Here is a 12,434-nt window from a genome sequence, read left to right on the forward strand (position 1 = left end):
TTAAAATCAGCTGATGGCTTTTATGGCTGGCAGCAACACTAGCTTGGAGTGATTTTTAAATGACTGTTGCTTTACTATTGGTAGAATGGCTCTTAAATCATGCATAGACTCAATGATCTCAAAGGTCTCTTCCAACCTGGTCTGGTCTAATCTATTCTATTCTATTCTATTCTATTCTATTCTATTCTATTCTATTCTATTCTATTCTATTCTATTCTATTCTACTCTACTCTATTCTACTCTACTCTATTCTACTCTACTCTATTCTATTCTATAGAAATTTGAGGGGTATGTGTAAAAAACAAAGGGTCCTTGGGATTGCTTTTCCCTGACTTTTCTGCACTAGAAAATGATGAATTTGAAAGACCAAGAAACCTGAGCCATAAGCAGCAAACTTATAACAGTTTTTCTGTATGACTCCTTCATTAGTGGTACCTTTCTTGTGTTTCTTTGCTTCTCAGGACTGGCTGCACACCTGGCTGACGGGAGACAAAGGTGGAAATTGTACTATAAAGTGTAACAAAACCTAATGAGATGTAAATACTAAAATACAACAAGGAAATATTCTTAAAAAAAGGAAAGGCAAAAAAAAATTCCATGCTGTGGCCCTGCCATTTTCTAGTACTTACACATATGTCTTGACGCAGATCTCATTCTGCAGTGATTAATTAAGTTTTTCCCTAATATATGTAAGCAGATTCAGTTTCCTAGGGGCGTTCTAATTAATTAGTTTTTCACTCTGAATAATGTAGCTTTCCTAAATGGAAGCCTCCTGACTACATGTATTAATGGATTCTTTAAAATCTTTTGGCAGTTTTCTCATGTTCTACTTTGAATGTCACAACAGCGAAGTGCCAGCTACAAAAAACACTCCAGTAACTTTTTAGCAGGGCTTTGAGGCTAAAGGAATCAGCTTTATCTTTTATCTGTTGTTACTTGAAGTTTAAATAATGCTCTCCCTCCCTCCCTAGTCAGCAAATAGTACAAAGCCAAATCAAGCTCAAGTTTAAGTAAAGAAAGAAAACAGCCAGACACAAATGAAATGCAGAGACACAGTGATCCAAAATAAACAAATCCTGACACACATCATTACTAAAGCACACACAGAGGGAATTATAATGGCTAAGAGGGAACTGAAAACTGGAAGCCGACAGTATCGGTTTTCACTGCAACGCCCCAACCTGGGAGGGGAAACAGAGTATTTACTAATTCATTTAGTTAGTTTCTCTCTTGCAGTTATGCATTTATTTAGATACAGTCAACTCTCAATTAGAACCCTAGGCATTTGCATCACATACAATCAATAGGTTTATCCTCCACTTCCAGTTTAAGATGTTGCATGTTTACTGAGCTGCAGAAATGATAACCCCAATCCTCTAAATTCACTATCATGAAACAGCAGACACTGTTCTTCAGCCTACAGCACATGCCCTCCCCAAACACTGAAGCACCCATTTCTCCAGAACTCCAGGATCAAGAATATAAAAAAAAACCAACAAAGAGCAACACTTTGCTCATTCTGGGCAATCACCCCAGGGAAAGTGCTGCTGTGTACAATACTAGTTCTGTCCTTCAAAACACACTCTGCTTCTCTCTTGTATTCAGTTGAACCAAGCTTCAAGATTATTGTCTGTCCCAAGATTTATGTGCCTGATGGAGCTTAATTAATGTCACCAAGGAAGACAAAACACTTTACTGTTCCAAAGTCTTAGCAACTGACAGTTTTCTCATGACATTTTCTATTTTACTACCATAAAACCTCAGTAATAACTGACTGGGCCTAGGTTGGCTAAACATCCTAGTTAAACATCATCAGAGCCCTGGTTTTAGCCAAACTGTCTCAAATGACCTCAAATGAGCCTTCAAAAGAAAACTGCTGTGCTCCCTAAGTGCATCTGTGTCATCTGCACTTCCTATTGATTTTCTATTAAGATTTATATATAGTGCTTTTGCTTTGTGAACATCTCCAGCTGTTATCAAACCACAAATAACAAAGGGTAACTGCAAAATTCTTTCCTATCAGCATCAAATGCAGATGAAGGTGGATATGAAAATGGCAATTACTTGCCAGCAATCACAGAAACCAATCCTAAACTGAAGGAGTTCAAAACAGAATACATATTTATCCACCAGAATGTATCTACTCCTTTTCAAAGTTGACTAGAAGACTGTAGTGTTTGCATTTCTTAAATGAGTTCAAAGCACTCTTCAGTGATCACATCTGACCCAGAACATCTATTTCTTTCATCTCTTAAATGATGCTTTTTTACCATTTCTCTTTTGTGTGCTAATTTTTCTAGATGCATTTGCACAAAGCTGGTTTTGGTGGATCCATCTGCCATTCTCTTCTCCCTTTTCCTAGTCTCCAGGTTTTCCTCAGAGTTTGCTTATTGCATTCACGGAAGTTTCTGTGGCTCAAAATGCCTCTGGAAAGCCACTGCATTTGTATAATCATCTTGCTAATCTGATCCTCTGAAATGTTCAAATGCAGCTCCTGAGCTCAACTGGAGGCAAAGTGTGAATAAATGATTGTTAAACTATACTTTAATATGACTTGACATTTTAATCAAAAGCACAGATTTTTTTTTTCCTTTGTGCATTTCCCAAATTCAAAGGATATATTCACAGACTGTGAAATTCCTGAGCTCACAAGCTTCAGTAACTGTACAGCACATATTAGAGCAAGTTTGGGGCTTTGGCATCTACTGTCCTCCAAAACTGAAATACTAGAAAAATACCTGACACATTTTGAAGTGTGAGAGAAATGAAGGTATAGAATAGAATAGAATAGAATAGAATAGAATAGAATAGAATAGAATAGAATAGAATAGAATAGAATAGACCAGACCAGGTTGGAAAAGACCTTTAAGATCATCGAGTCCAACCTATCACCCAACACCATCTAATCAACTAAACCATGGCACCAAGTGCCTCATCCAGTCTCCTCCTAAACACCTCCAGTGACGGTGACTCCACCACCTCCCTGGGCAGCACATTCCAATGGGCAATCACCTTTTCTGTGAAGAACTTCTTCCTAACATCCAGCCTAAACCTCCCCTGGCACAGCTTGAGACTGTGTCCTCTTGTTCTGGTGCTGCTTGCCTGGGAGACGAGACCAATCCCCACCAGGCTACAACCTCCCTTCATGTAGTTGTAGAGAGCAAGAAGCTCTCCTCTGAGCCTCCTCTTCTCCAGGCTAAACAATCCCAGCTCCCTCAGCCTCTTCTCACAGGGCTTGTGCTCCAAACCCCTCCCCAGCTTTGTTGCCCTTCTCTGGACACCTTCCAGCAAGTCAACATCTTTCTTAAAGTGAGGGGCCCAGAACTGGACACAGGACTCAAGGTGTGGCCTAACCAGTGCTGAGTACAAGGCACAATGACTCCCCTGCTCCTGCTGGCCACACTGTTACTGATCCAGGCCAGGATGCCATTTGCCTTCTTGGCCACCTAGGCACACTGCTGGCTTCATGTTCTGCTATCAACCAGCACCCCAGGTCCTCTTTCTGCCTGGCTGCTCTCCAGCCACTCTGTCCCCAGCCTGTAGCACTGCATGGGGTTACTGTGGCCAATGTGTAGAACCCTTTGACTCGGACCCATCTGTCCAGCTTGTGAAGGTCCCTCTGCAGAGCTCTCCCACCCTCCAACAGATCAACACCTGCCCCCAGCTTGGTGTCATCTGCAAATTTACTAATGATGGACTCAATAACCTCATCCAGGTCATCAGTAGGTAACTAAAGCACCACACCTCTTCCTACCCACCATTTCTGACCTGACAGCTAACAAAGGGCTAGGAGTCTTAGCATCAAGACCAAAACATACAAACTGTTATCCCATTAGTTAAGTCATTTTTACCCACAGCCTGCTTCCTACATGCAGTTGTGTAATTCTAATCCCATTCAGTGGGAAAAATGTGAATTTGTCCAGCAATGTGGTTATGACTAGGAAATTAGTGTTAGTTCTTGGATTGTGAAGATTGTGGGGAAAGACAAAGCTGCTCCCTAACAAAATCTATTGGACAAAGAGAGCTGTAGGCAGAAAAATAACTGCAGCACCCCATCACTCATAGCACACTCACACAAAAGCCAGTCTGAATCTACAAGAATGATAATAAATATAGTGCAGTAGGAAAGAGTAATGTTGTCATACTTTGAAAAATGTGTTGGTAAGGTAGTCAAAATTGCCTCACACTGGATATAACAATGCACCGCAGCTAACCAGCACTTCTAAGTGGGTTACTGTTTCCCAGGCCAGGAATCTGTGCTGGTAGGGTGCAGCATCCCCCTACTCCTTTGAATGTAAAATGAATTCCTTCCTTTATTTTTCCCTCCCTCATAAATGGTGGTATTTCAAAGTGGGCCCTGCATGCACTTTCCTGCCTCAGAAAGAAAAACATTGCTTCAAGAACATTTTAAATGCTTGGAAATGTGGGAATTTTTTCCTTAGGAATAAAATGTTCTTCTTCTCTTGGATGAAACATTAAGTTGCGATGGCTTCCCAGCTGACATATCAATTATGATGGGTTGACGGGTCACAGTACATTGCACTGCAACAAATCACGAAGCATTAATCTTGGGAATTAGAGAGATAATAACCCAAACAGACAGATAGACACACACTCCTTTTCCCTCTTTTTTAGCTTTGCTACTTGCTGCAAATTCTGCCCAAATGAAAAAAAAAAATATCAAAGAGAGATGCAGCTGTCTGATTCACAGTGACAATGTAGTTGGAACTCTGCTAAACATACACCTAAAACTGGACACATCACAGTTCTTCAGTAAAGCTTGTTTGGGGAAGAAAGCATGCAAATGGTTTCTTACCTGTGATATGGTAGCTAACCTGTCGGTTCACATCAGATGTGTCTTCATCCCAGGTGCTAAGCACAGCCACGACTTCCCCTGGAGGGTCACTCTCCTTCACTGACCCTCTGTACACTTCATGCTCAAAGATAGGTGCATTATCATTTATATCTGTCACAGTAACTGAGACCAAGGTGGTTGATGACAAGGATAAAGCTTCTCCCAGATCTGAGGCCACCACTGCAAAGGTGAAAGCAGGATCCTTTTCATGGTCCAGATCCTTCAGTGTGCTTATCCAGCCACTGTTGCTATCAATGGTGAATGCTTCTGTGATCTTCTCCAGCTCTGATTCCACTGCAAGTGTGTAGGTGACCTGCCCATTTGCACTCGAGTCTGCATCAACCGCTTTCACTTGCATAAGTTTTGTTCCTATAGGCATCCCTTCCATTATGATAGCGTCATAGGTAGCCGTTTCAAACATGGGCTTGTTGTCATTCACATCCAATACCTTAACTTCCACATCCACAGTCAACACAATGTCTACTTTGTCTAACTGAATGGTGGCTGCAACTTTGAAGTGAAAAGCAGGATTGGCCTCATGGTCAAGTCTCTTATCCAGTTTTATGAGCCCTGTGTCTTGCTCTATGATGAAAACCCCATCTTTGTTGTTCTCACTCATTTCACCATTAACTGTGCTGTACAAAGCACCTTGATTAGGCAAAACATGCAGAATGTCAATGGTACTACCTATGAGAGCATCTTCTGCTATGGTAAAAGAATACTGGGGTTGTGAAAAGGAAGGCAAAATAGTTTCTGGCGGTAAAACATGGATGTAGACAGGAATAAGGGAATGCTTTACAGGAATACCACCGTCAACTGCTTTGACAAAGAATGACAGAACTGTGTTTTTCAGCTGGTTAAAGCTACCCTTGGTAACCATCCATCCATTGTCTGGATCTATTTCAAGCAGATCAGCTACTGAAACGGAGGCTTCACTATATAGAGAATAGGTAATTCTAGAATTCGGTCCATCATCTGGATCTACTGCTTGCACTTGGGTCACCAGGTAACCTTTCCCAACGTCAGCTTTGACACTTGCTCTGTATTCAACTGTCATAAATTGCGGAGCATTGTCATTCTCATCCACTACTATCACTCTCACTGAGCAAAATGTAGTTCTGCCACCTCCATCAAGGGCTCTCAAAAAGATACCAATATCACTTTCCAGCGGGTTCTCTCTGTCTAACCTCTCGGTTGTCAGAATCTGCCCGTTGTTATCAATCAAAAATCGGTCCTTGGCAAAGTCATTTATGATGGAGTAGCTTATCTGGCCGTATATACCTGAATCCCCATCTGTTGCCTTCACGTGGATTACCTTAGTTCCAGGAGCAGTGTTTTCTCTGACCTCTGCGACATAAACGCTCTGTGAGAATACAGGGCTGAAGAGGTTGGCTCCAAGGATCTGTATGTGCACCTGAGCTGTGCTGGTGAACAGCCCGTCTGACACAGAGACATTCAGACTGTACATGGGCTCCATCCTCTGCTTGCGATGGTTGGAAAGGGTGATAACACCACTCTTGCTATCCATAATAAAACTGGTCCGATCATTTCCTGACAGGATGCTGTACTCCAGTCTGTCAAAATCGGAGCTGTCGGCATCGGAGGCTTGGACACAAGTCACAAAATGACCCCGAGGTGCGAGTTCGCTCACATAGGATTCATATATTAACTGGTTAAAAACCGGAGGGTTGTCATTCATGTCTGTTATGGAGATGCTAATAAGAACCTCGCTGCTAAGTGGTGGGAACCCATTATCGGTTGCTCTGACTTTCAAGCTGCACTGCTGTATCAGTTCATGGTCCAGCATCCGGGCTGTCAGAATTAGGCCACTGGTGCTGTCTATATGGAAATAGTCTGTGCTGTTAAAGGTGTCCTGGACTATCTGATACTGCACCATTTTGTTATTTTCAGAGTCAGCATCAATAGCGACGACCTGCAGTACAGGAGTCCCAATCAAAGATGCTTCAGACAAAGTAGCGTTATAAGCCGACTGATCAAAAACTGGAGGATTGTCGTTAACATCGTTAATGATCAAGTCCACGGTGACCTCCGCTCGAGCACCAGTGAGGGCATCGCTGGCTCGCACCATCAGCTTGAAAAGGGAATTTATTTCATAGTCCAGTGGGCTGATGACACTCAGAACTCCAGTGTCAAAGTCGATATTGAACTGGTTGTAGGGATCTCCATCGACGATGATGTAAATGATGCCCTGGCCTTCGGGACTGGTTGCATTTATGCTTAAAATCGGCGTGTGCATTTCTACATCTTCATTCACAGAAGCTGTGTAGAAGGGCTTGTCAAATACAGGCATTGCTTTGTTAACAATAGTAATGGGGAGCTCTACTGAGGCAGACAATGAGGGGTTACCACCATCTTTTGCAAGAACGACGACCAAATACTCTATGTTAGACAAATCAGAATTAAAGGCCTCTTTTAAAGTGACGCTGCCGGATTGTCTATCAATTTCAAAATGTCCGTAGTCTTCCTTCAGAAGATATGACACGTCACCATTTTCACCTTTATCTTTATCAATAGCTGTCACTCGGTATATCAGGGTCCCAGGCTCAGCATCGACTTGCACAGCAGCATAGTAAGGAAGCCCTATGAACACCGGGGCGTTGTCATTGATGTCCTCGATGTAAACTCTCACCACCACTCGAGCGACACGAAGATGATCCAGCTCACGGCTTGCTTCCACCACCAACTCATACAGCTCTTGTTCCTCTCGGTCGAAGGGGATGCCAGTTGTCTGGATGACCCCTGAGGTGGATTTGATTTTAAACTTGTTGCCTGGGTTTAATATACTGTATTTCAGAGGCTCATTGAGGCGGTTACCTACTGCATTCACCACAGCAATCTTTGTGATATTGGTGCTGTTTTCTGAGATAGAAGTGGAGTAAAAATTTTGTGTGAAATGGAGCCCGCTGTCCATGGCTTCTTTTACCATTATTGTCACCATAGCAGTGCTATAAAACTTCCCATCAGACACTCTTACCATTAGCATGTAATGGTCTTTTGAGAGGCTGTTGTTTTTAATGGTAAGCACCCCTGTGCTTGAATCAATTAAAAAATGGTCCAGATTGCCTTCAATTAGGCTATATGTTAGTTCAGGAGGGATCTCTGAATCTGGGTCTGTAGCCTTGACTTTGAGAACCTCGACACCAACGTACGTGGGCAGGAGCAAGACTGTCTCAAATACAGCCTGGCTGAAGACTGGTGGGTTGTCATTGACATCAGTTACCTCAATGGTCACTTCAACTGGGCTCTCTGCTGTAAGCTGGGGATTGCCACTGTCCCTAACATGCACATGGAAGTGGAAGTGGGCTATTGTTTCATGATCTAAATTTGCAATTGTTCTGATTGCACCTGTGCTGGAATCTACAGTGAAATACTTCTTTGCAGTAGATTCAACAATCTGGTATACAAGCAAAGCATTCTGGTTACTGTCAGCATCAGTGGCACGTATCACGAGGGGGCTGTTATTGGCGCTCCGGACTATGCTGTTTACAGGAGCAGCTTCGCTTATGCTGCCCGAGTACTGAGAGAAGAGGAAAACTGGTGGGTTATCATTTTCATCAACAATCTGAATATTCACAGTGGCATTTGAGGCCATGCCTGCCATATTTGTTGCCTGGATGATGAGCTGATAGAAAGAAGCACGTTCATAATCAAGGGCCTTTTGACTGGTGATCACTCCAGCATATGGATTTATAGCGAAGGCTCCATCCACATTCCCATCTTTAACCTCATAAACTAACGTGGACTGGCTGATCGCAGAGAGAGAGATGACAGAAGTACCAATATCCACATTTTCATTAATCTCTGCTTGGTATTCCTTGAGAGTGAACTTAGGGTGGGAGTTATCTGCCATCGTCACAGATATCCTCACAATTGCTGTTGCAGATAGTGGTGGAGAACCTTGATCAGTCACTTTGACTGACAAAACAAACTGTCCCATTGTAGTTAAGTCTGGCTCCTTCAGCAATGTAATGATCCCTAAGACTGGTTCAATCTTGAATGTGTTTCCTGTATTTCCTGAAACACAAATACAGGAAGCAAATTAGAAATTAAATACAGTACACTTGATGATAATGTAAACCAGGACCACAGAGGAATCATAAAGCCCCTTCCAGCCCTCCTGTCTGAAAATCAGGTATCTCAGTAGATGGATGGTACAGGTGTTCAGACCTTCAGGAACTCAGGTGCTGCTATCTGTATCTTGATTCTGAATATCAACATCTGAAGAAGTGTTGCATGCACATTACTCCTACTGAAGTAGGACAAAGCATCCCTAAATTATGGGAATTAGTCAAATACATGTACACCTAAGGCAAAGAAACTAGATCAGAGGCTAACAAGCCAATTACATGACAAATGGATAACAACTCTGGCTCTTAATTGAAGGGGATATTAAGCAACTGTAGAGAAGATTACAGTAGCTCAAAACTCAAGCGAGTGAATATAAGCAGGTTAAAATGGTATTTAGAAAAATAAACCAGAACAAATAGTACAGAAAAGAGACTCTAATAACCTGTGGCACAGAGATTTATCGCACAATCTCTGAGGAGAATGAATCTAGATGAATGAGATTTAGCAGAAAATGTCATTAAACGTTTATTATTGCATGAAAGCATGGGGATCACTTACTGCACAAAGGTAAAAATACTGAGGTTGGATCAAGGAATTTCTCTGGGATCTCTTTTGCCAACCTCTTCTTTATCAAGACAGACTCAAAACTTTTGATATGTATCCTTACCCTGCAATTAGAGCTCACCTTTAGTAGTTATCCTTGACTACCCGTGTGTATATATGGTGTGTATTCTAAACACAATCAGCACGTACTGAGTTACAGCCATTCTAATCATTACAAAATGTTCCTGCTATTGTAATTCACACCTTAAAACCTAGAACTGCTTCCAATCTTCAGCCAAGCATAGGTTCATGAGCTGGAGAGAAATATGTCTCATGGAAACAGTGGTAAACAAGAGATCTTCTTTTAATGATGATTGTTAGAGGGTGCGGTGCATGGAGTGGCAAATGTGAAAATTGTGTCTGGAATACCAAATATGTGGAATCCTAAATGAAGCAAGTGAATGTGGACTACTTCTAAGATGTGATTCACTACCTTGTAAATTCTGGGGTTTGGAGGCTAATTTAAGCTGCATACCACTGTATATAGTTCAATACCGGTAGTGGCTTTCTATTTATATCCATCCCTTCAGGCCAGTAAAGTTTACTCTACTAGCTAAAGCAAAAATTGTGCTGTTCACAGAGGAGCTGAGATTTTTGCCAGAGCTACAAATCCTCATAAAGATCACAGTATCTGTCACATTTGCAGACACAACAAATGTTATTGCAGTTATTTTGTCAGTGCTTGCTAATACAAATAATTTTTAGCCACTGGTTGCTTCATGTAAGTCCAGAGCTGATCCTTCTGCTTCAGGAATTTCTTATGAAATGACACACAAGCTACTTTACCAATTGCTCTCCTCACATGATGTAAGTAATTCCCCTGAATGAGAGGGCTGTGTACAATTTGAATGCTGCAGTTAAAATCAGTATCCTCAACTGCAGATTTGATGGATCATAGAAACCGCAGCAGCAGAACACTGAATTCTGATGCATCCGGGATTGGAACATTGGTGGATAATGAAACTGGGGGAGTGCATGGCTTACAGAATATAGAATTTTGGTGTCTGACACTGCAGGGAGAGCTCATGATGAAGCAGAAGCATGCTGTAATGGAAGAGAGTGCCCCTAGAAACGAGAAAAACATGCAGACCATCTGCAGACCTTAAGAAGTGATGAAGAATCCTTTTTAATCATCATAATTTTATGTCTGCATTATTTATGATTCTATTACCAGTGTATGGGAGCCATACCTCTAGCATATCAAGTTGCTCTTTATATTGTGGTGACACCTATAGGTGTTTGGGTTGGATCTCATAATAGCAATATGATGTCAAGAATAAGATGGGAAGAGTCTTGAAAAACAGCTTTTGCTCTTATTGCAATGTAAAGATTTGTATCACTAAAAAAAGTAAATAAATGTAGAAATGAAACATCAAAAACCACAACATGCCTACTTCCTTCTCTCTTTTTCCAGGCACCTGACTTGTATATATGTCAGTGGTTTATCTCAGAGATAACTCTTAACTTCAGATCATCCATATGAGCCAGAGACAGTTATGTTCATTTGCATGTGTGGCAGAGATAATGCAAATTTCTCATGACCGTGCTGTTGCACTGGCACAGAAACGCTTTTGCTGGTACAGATTATGTGGTGAATGTAAATGTCCAAAGCTTAACAGCAAAAGCAATTTTAATCTGGTACCACAATGCCCTCCCTTAGTTTCAAGAGACTTTGTGCCCCTAAAATGCTGTGGCCCTGCTGAGGGAAGTTTTTAGCGTAGCCCTGCTGTTAGTCTCCACGTTCCTCTGAATTGAACACTGGCAAAAAATCCAGGACATGCCAGCTGTTGTGACATTTGTTTATGGAGGATTCACTGTGTACTAGACTGAAGCCAGCAACCTGAAAACAAGTCACTGGCAGCAGCTTTCAATAAGTGATGGTTTTGAACCAATGACTTAGAGGTAAAATGCTCTGTAGCCACTTAGTGAACATGAATGAGATTCTGCTCTGATAGGTGTTGAAGACAGTAGCTTTGAAAGAGAAATCAACCATCAGGAAGATGTCTTCTTTGCCCAGCTCTACAAGAGAGAGTAGACCAAAAAAGTTGACTTGTGTTATCAAGATGGACTACCACCACTTCACTATTCTTTATATGGCATGAATCATGACATTACATTTGCAGGCTCTGTCCAAACCTGCTTCAATAGTGTAGATGAGCTCTGCGTTTTCTCCTTTGTCTTTGTCCAGAGCCGTGACCTGTAAGACTGCTGATCCAACTGCTGCCGATTCAAACACTGAGGCTTCATACAAGGGGCTAGTAAAGTATGGACTATGGTCATTGGAGTCTTCTACATTTATGATTACTCTGGCCAGGTTTCTTCTGTAAGGGAATTCTTGATCTCGCACCTAGAGACAAATGCGTAATACACATCTTAATATCCATCTAGTAAAACCTTGCAGGTATTACTCATCTGAGTGCTAATAATACTTTCATTTCTATTTACTACAAAGTAATAATAAAACCCATTTGTCCCCAAAGAGGAGTGTAAAATACTCCTAATGTGGTACACAGTAAAATCAAAGGATCGGGAAGAGTTCAGGGACGTTTTTCTTCTGGTGTGAAAAATGCAAGGCAACTATCATGACAGGAATTTTTAAATGGCAACCACGTGACTTCCTCAATTCCATTTCAGGTTTGCAAGAAATACTTTTTGAAAAATACATGCTAAATGGTCATGCCTTTGCCCTGCCATTCCCTGCTCTACTGCACAGAGGCAAATAAACCTTGCCCATCAGCTCCTCCTTCTTTCAAAGAGCTACAAACAGATTTGACCAATGCATTATCACAGATTTATAGAATGATTTGGGTTGGAAGGGATTATGATCAGTTATGTGTTAGTACAGTGCTTGTAGCTACCAAGGGGCTTTCTTATCATTATGTAGGTA

The 12,434-nt window shown here is 41.6% G+C and overlaps 1 protein-coding gene across 7 annotated transcripts in view; it reads right to left on the reverse strand.

Moving 5' to 3' along the window:
• The window catches only part of FAT3 (FAT atypical cadherin 3), a 475,061-nt gene that overhangs the window by 76,223 nt on the left and 386,404 nt on the right, over positions 1-12,434 (reverse strand). For all 7 annotated transcript variants that reach the window (XM_054164880.1, XM_054164877.1, XM_054164879.1 and 4 more), the window contains 2 exons: positions 11,684-11,894; positions 4,817-8,890 (listed from right to left, as the gene is read on the reverse strand). In XM_054164880.1, the coding sequence (XP_054020855.1) occupies positions 4,817-8,890; positions 11,684-11,894 (4,285 nt within the window). The remainder of the gene's footprint in view (positions 1-4,816; positions 8,891-11,683; positions 11,895-12,434) is intronic.

This window comes from Dryobates pubescens, chromosome 10 (assembly GCF_014839835.1).
Source record: "Dryobates pubescens isolate bDryPub1 chromosome 10, bDryPub1.pri, whole genome shotgun sequence".
Classification (NCBI taxonomy): domain Eukaryota; kingdom Metazoa; phylum Chordata; class Aves; order Piciformes; family Picidae; genus Dryobates; species Dryobates pubescens.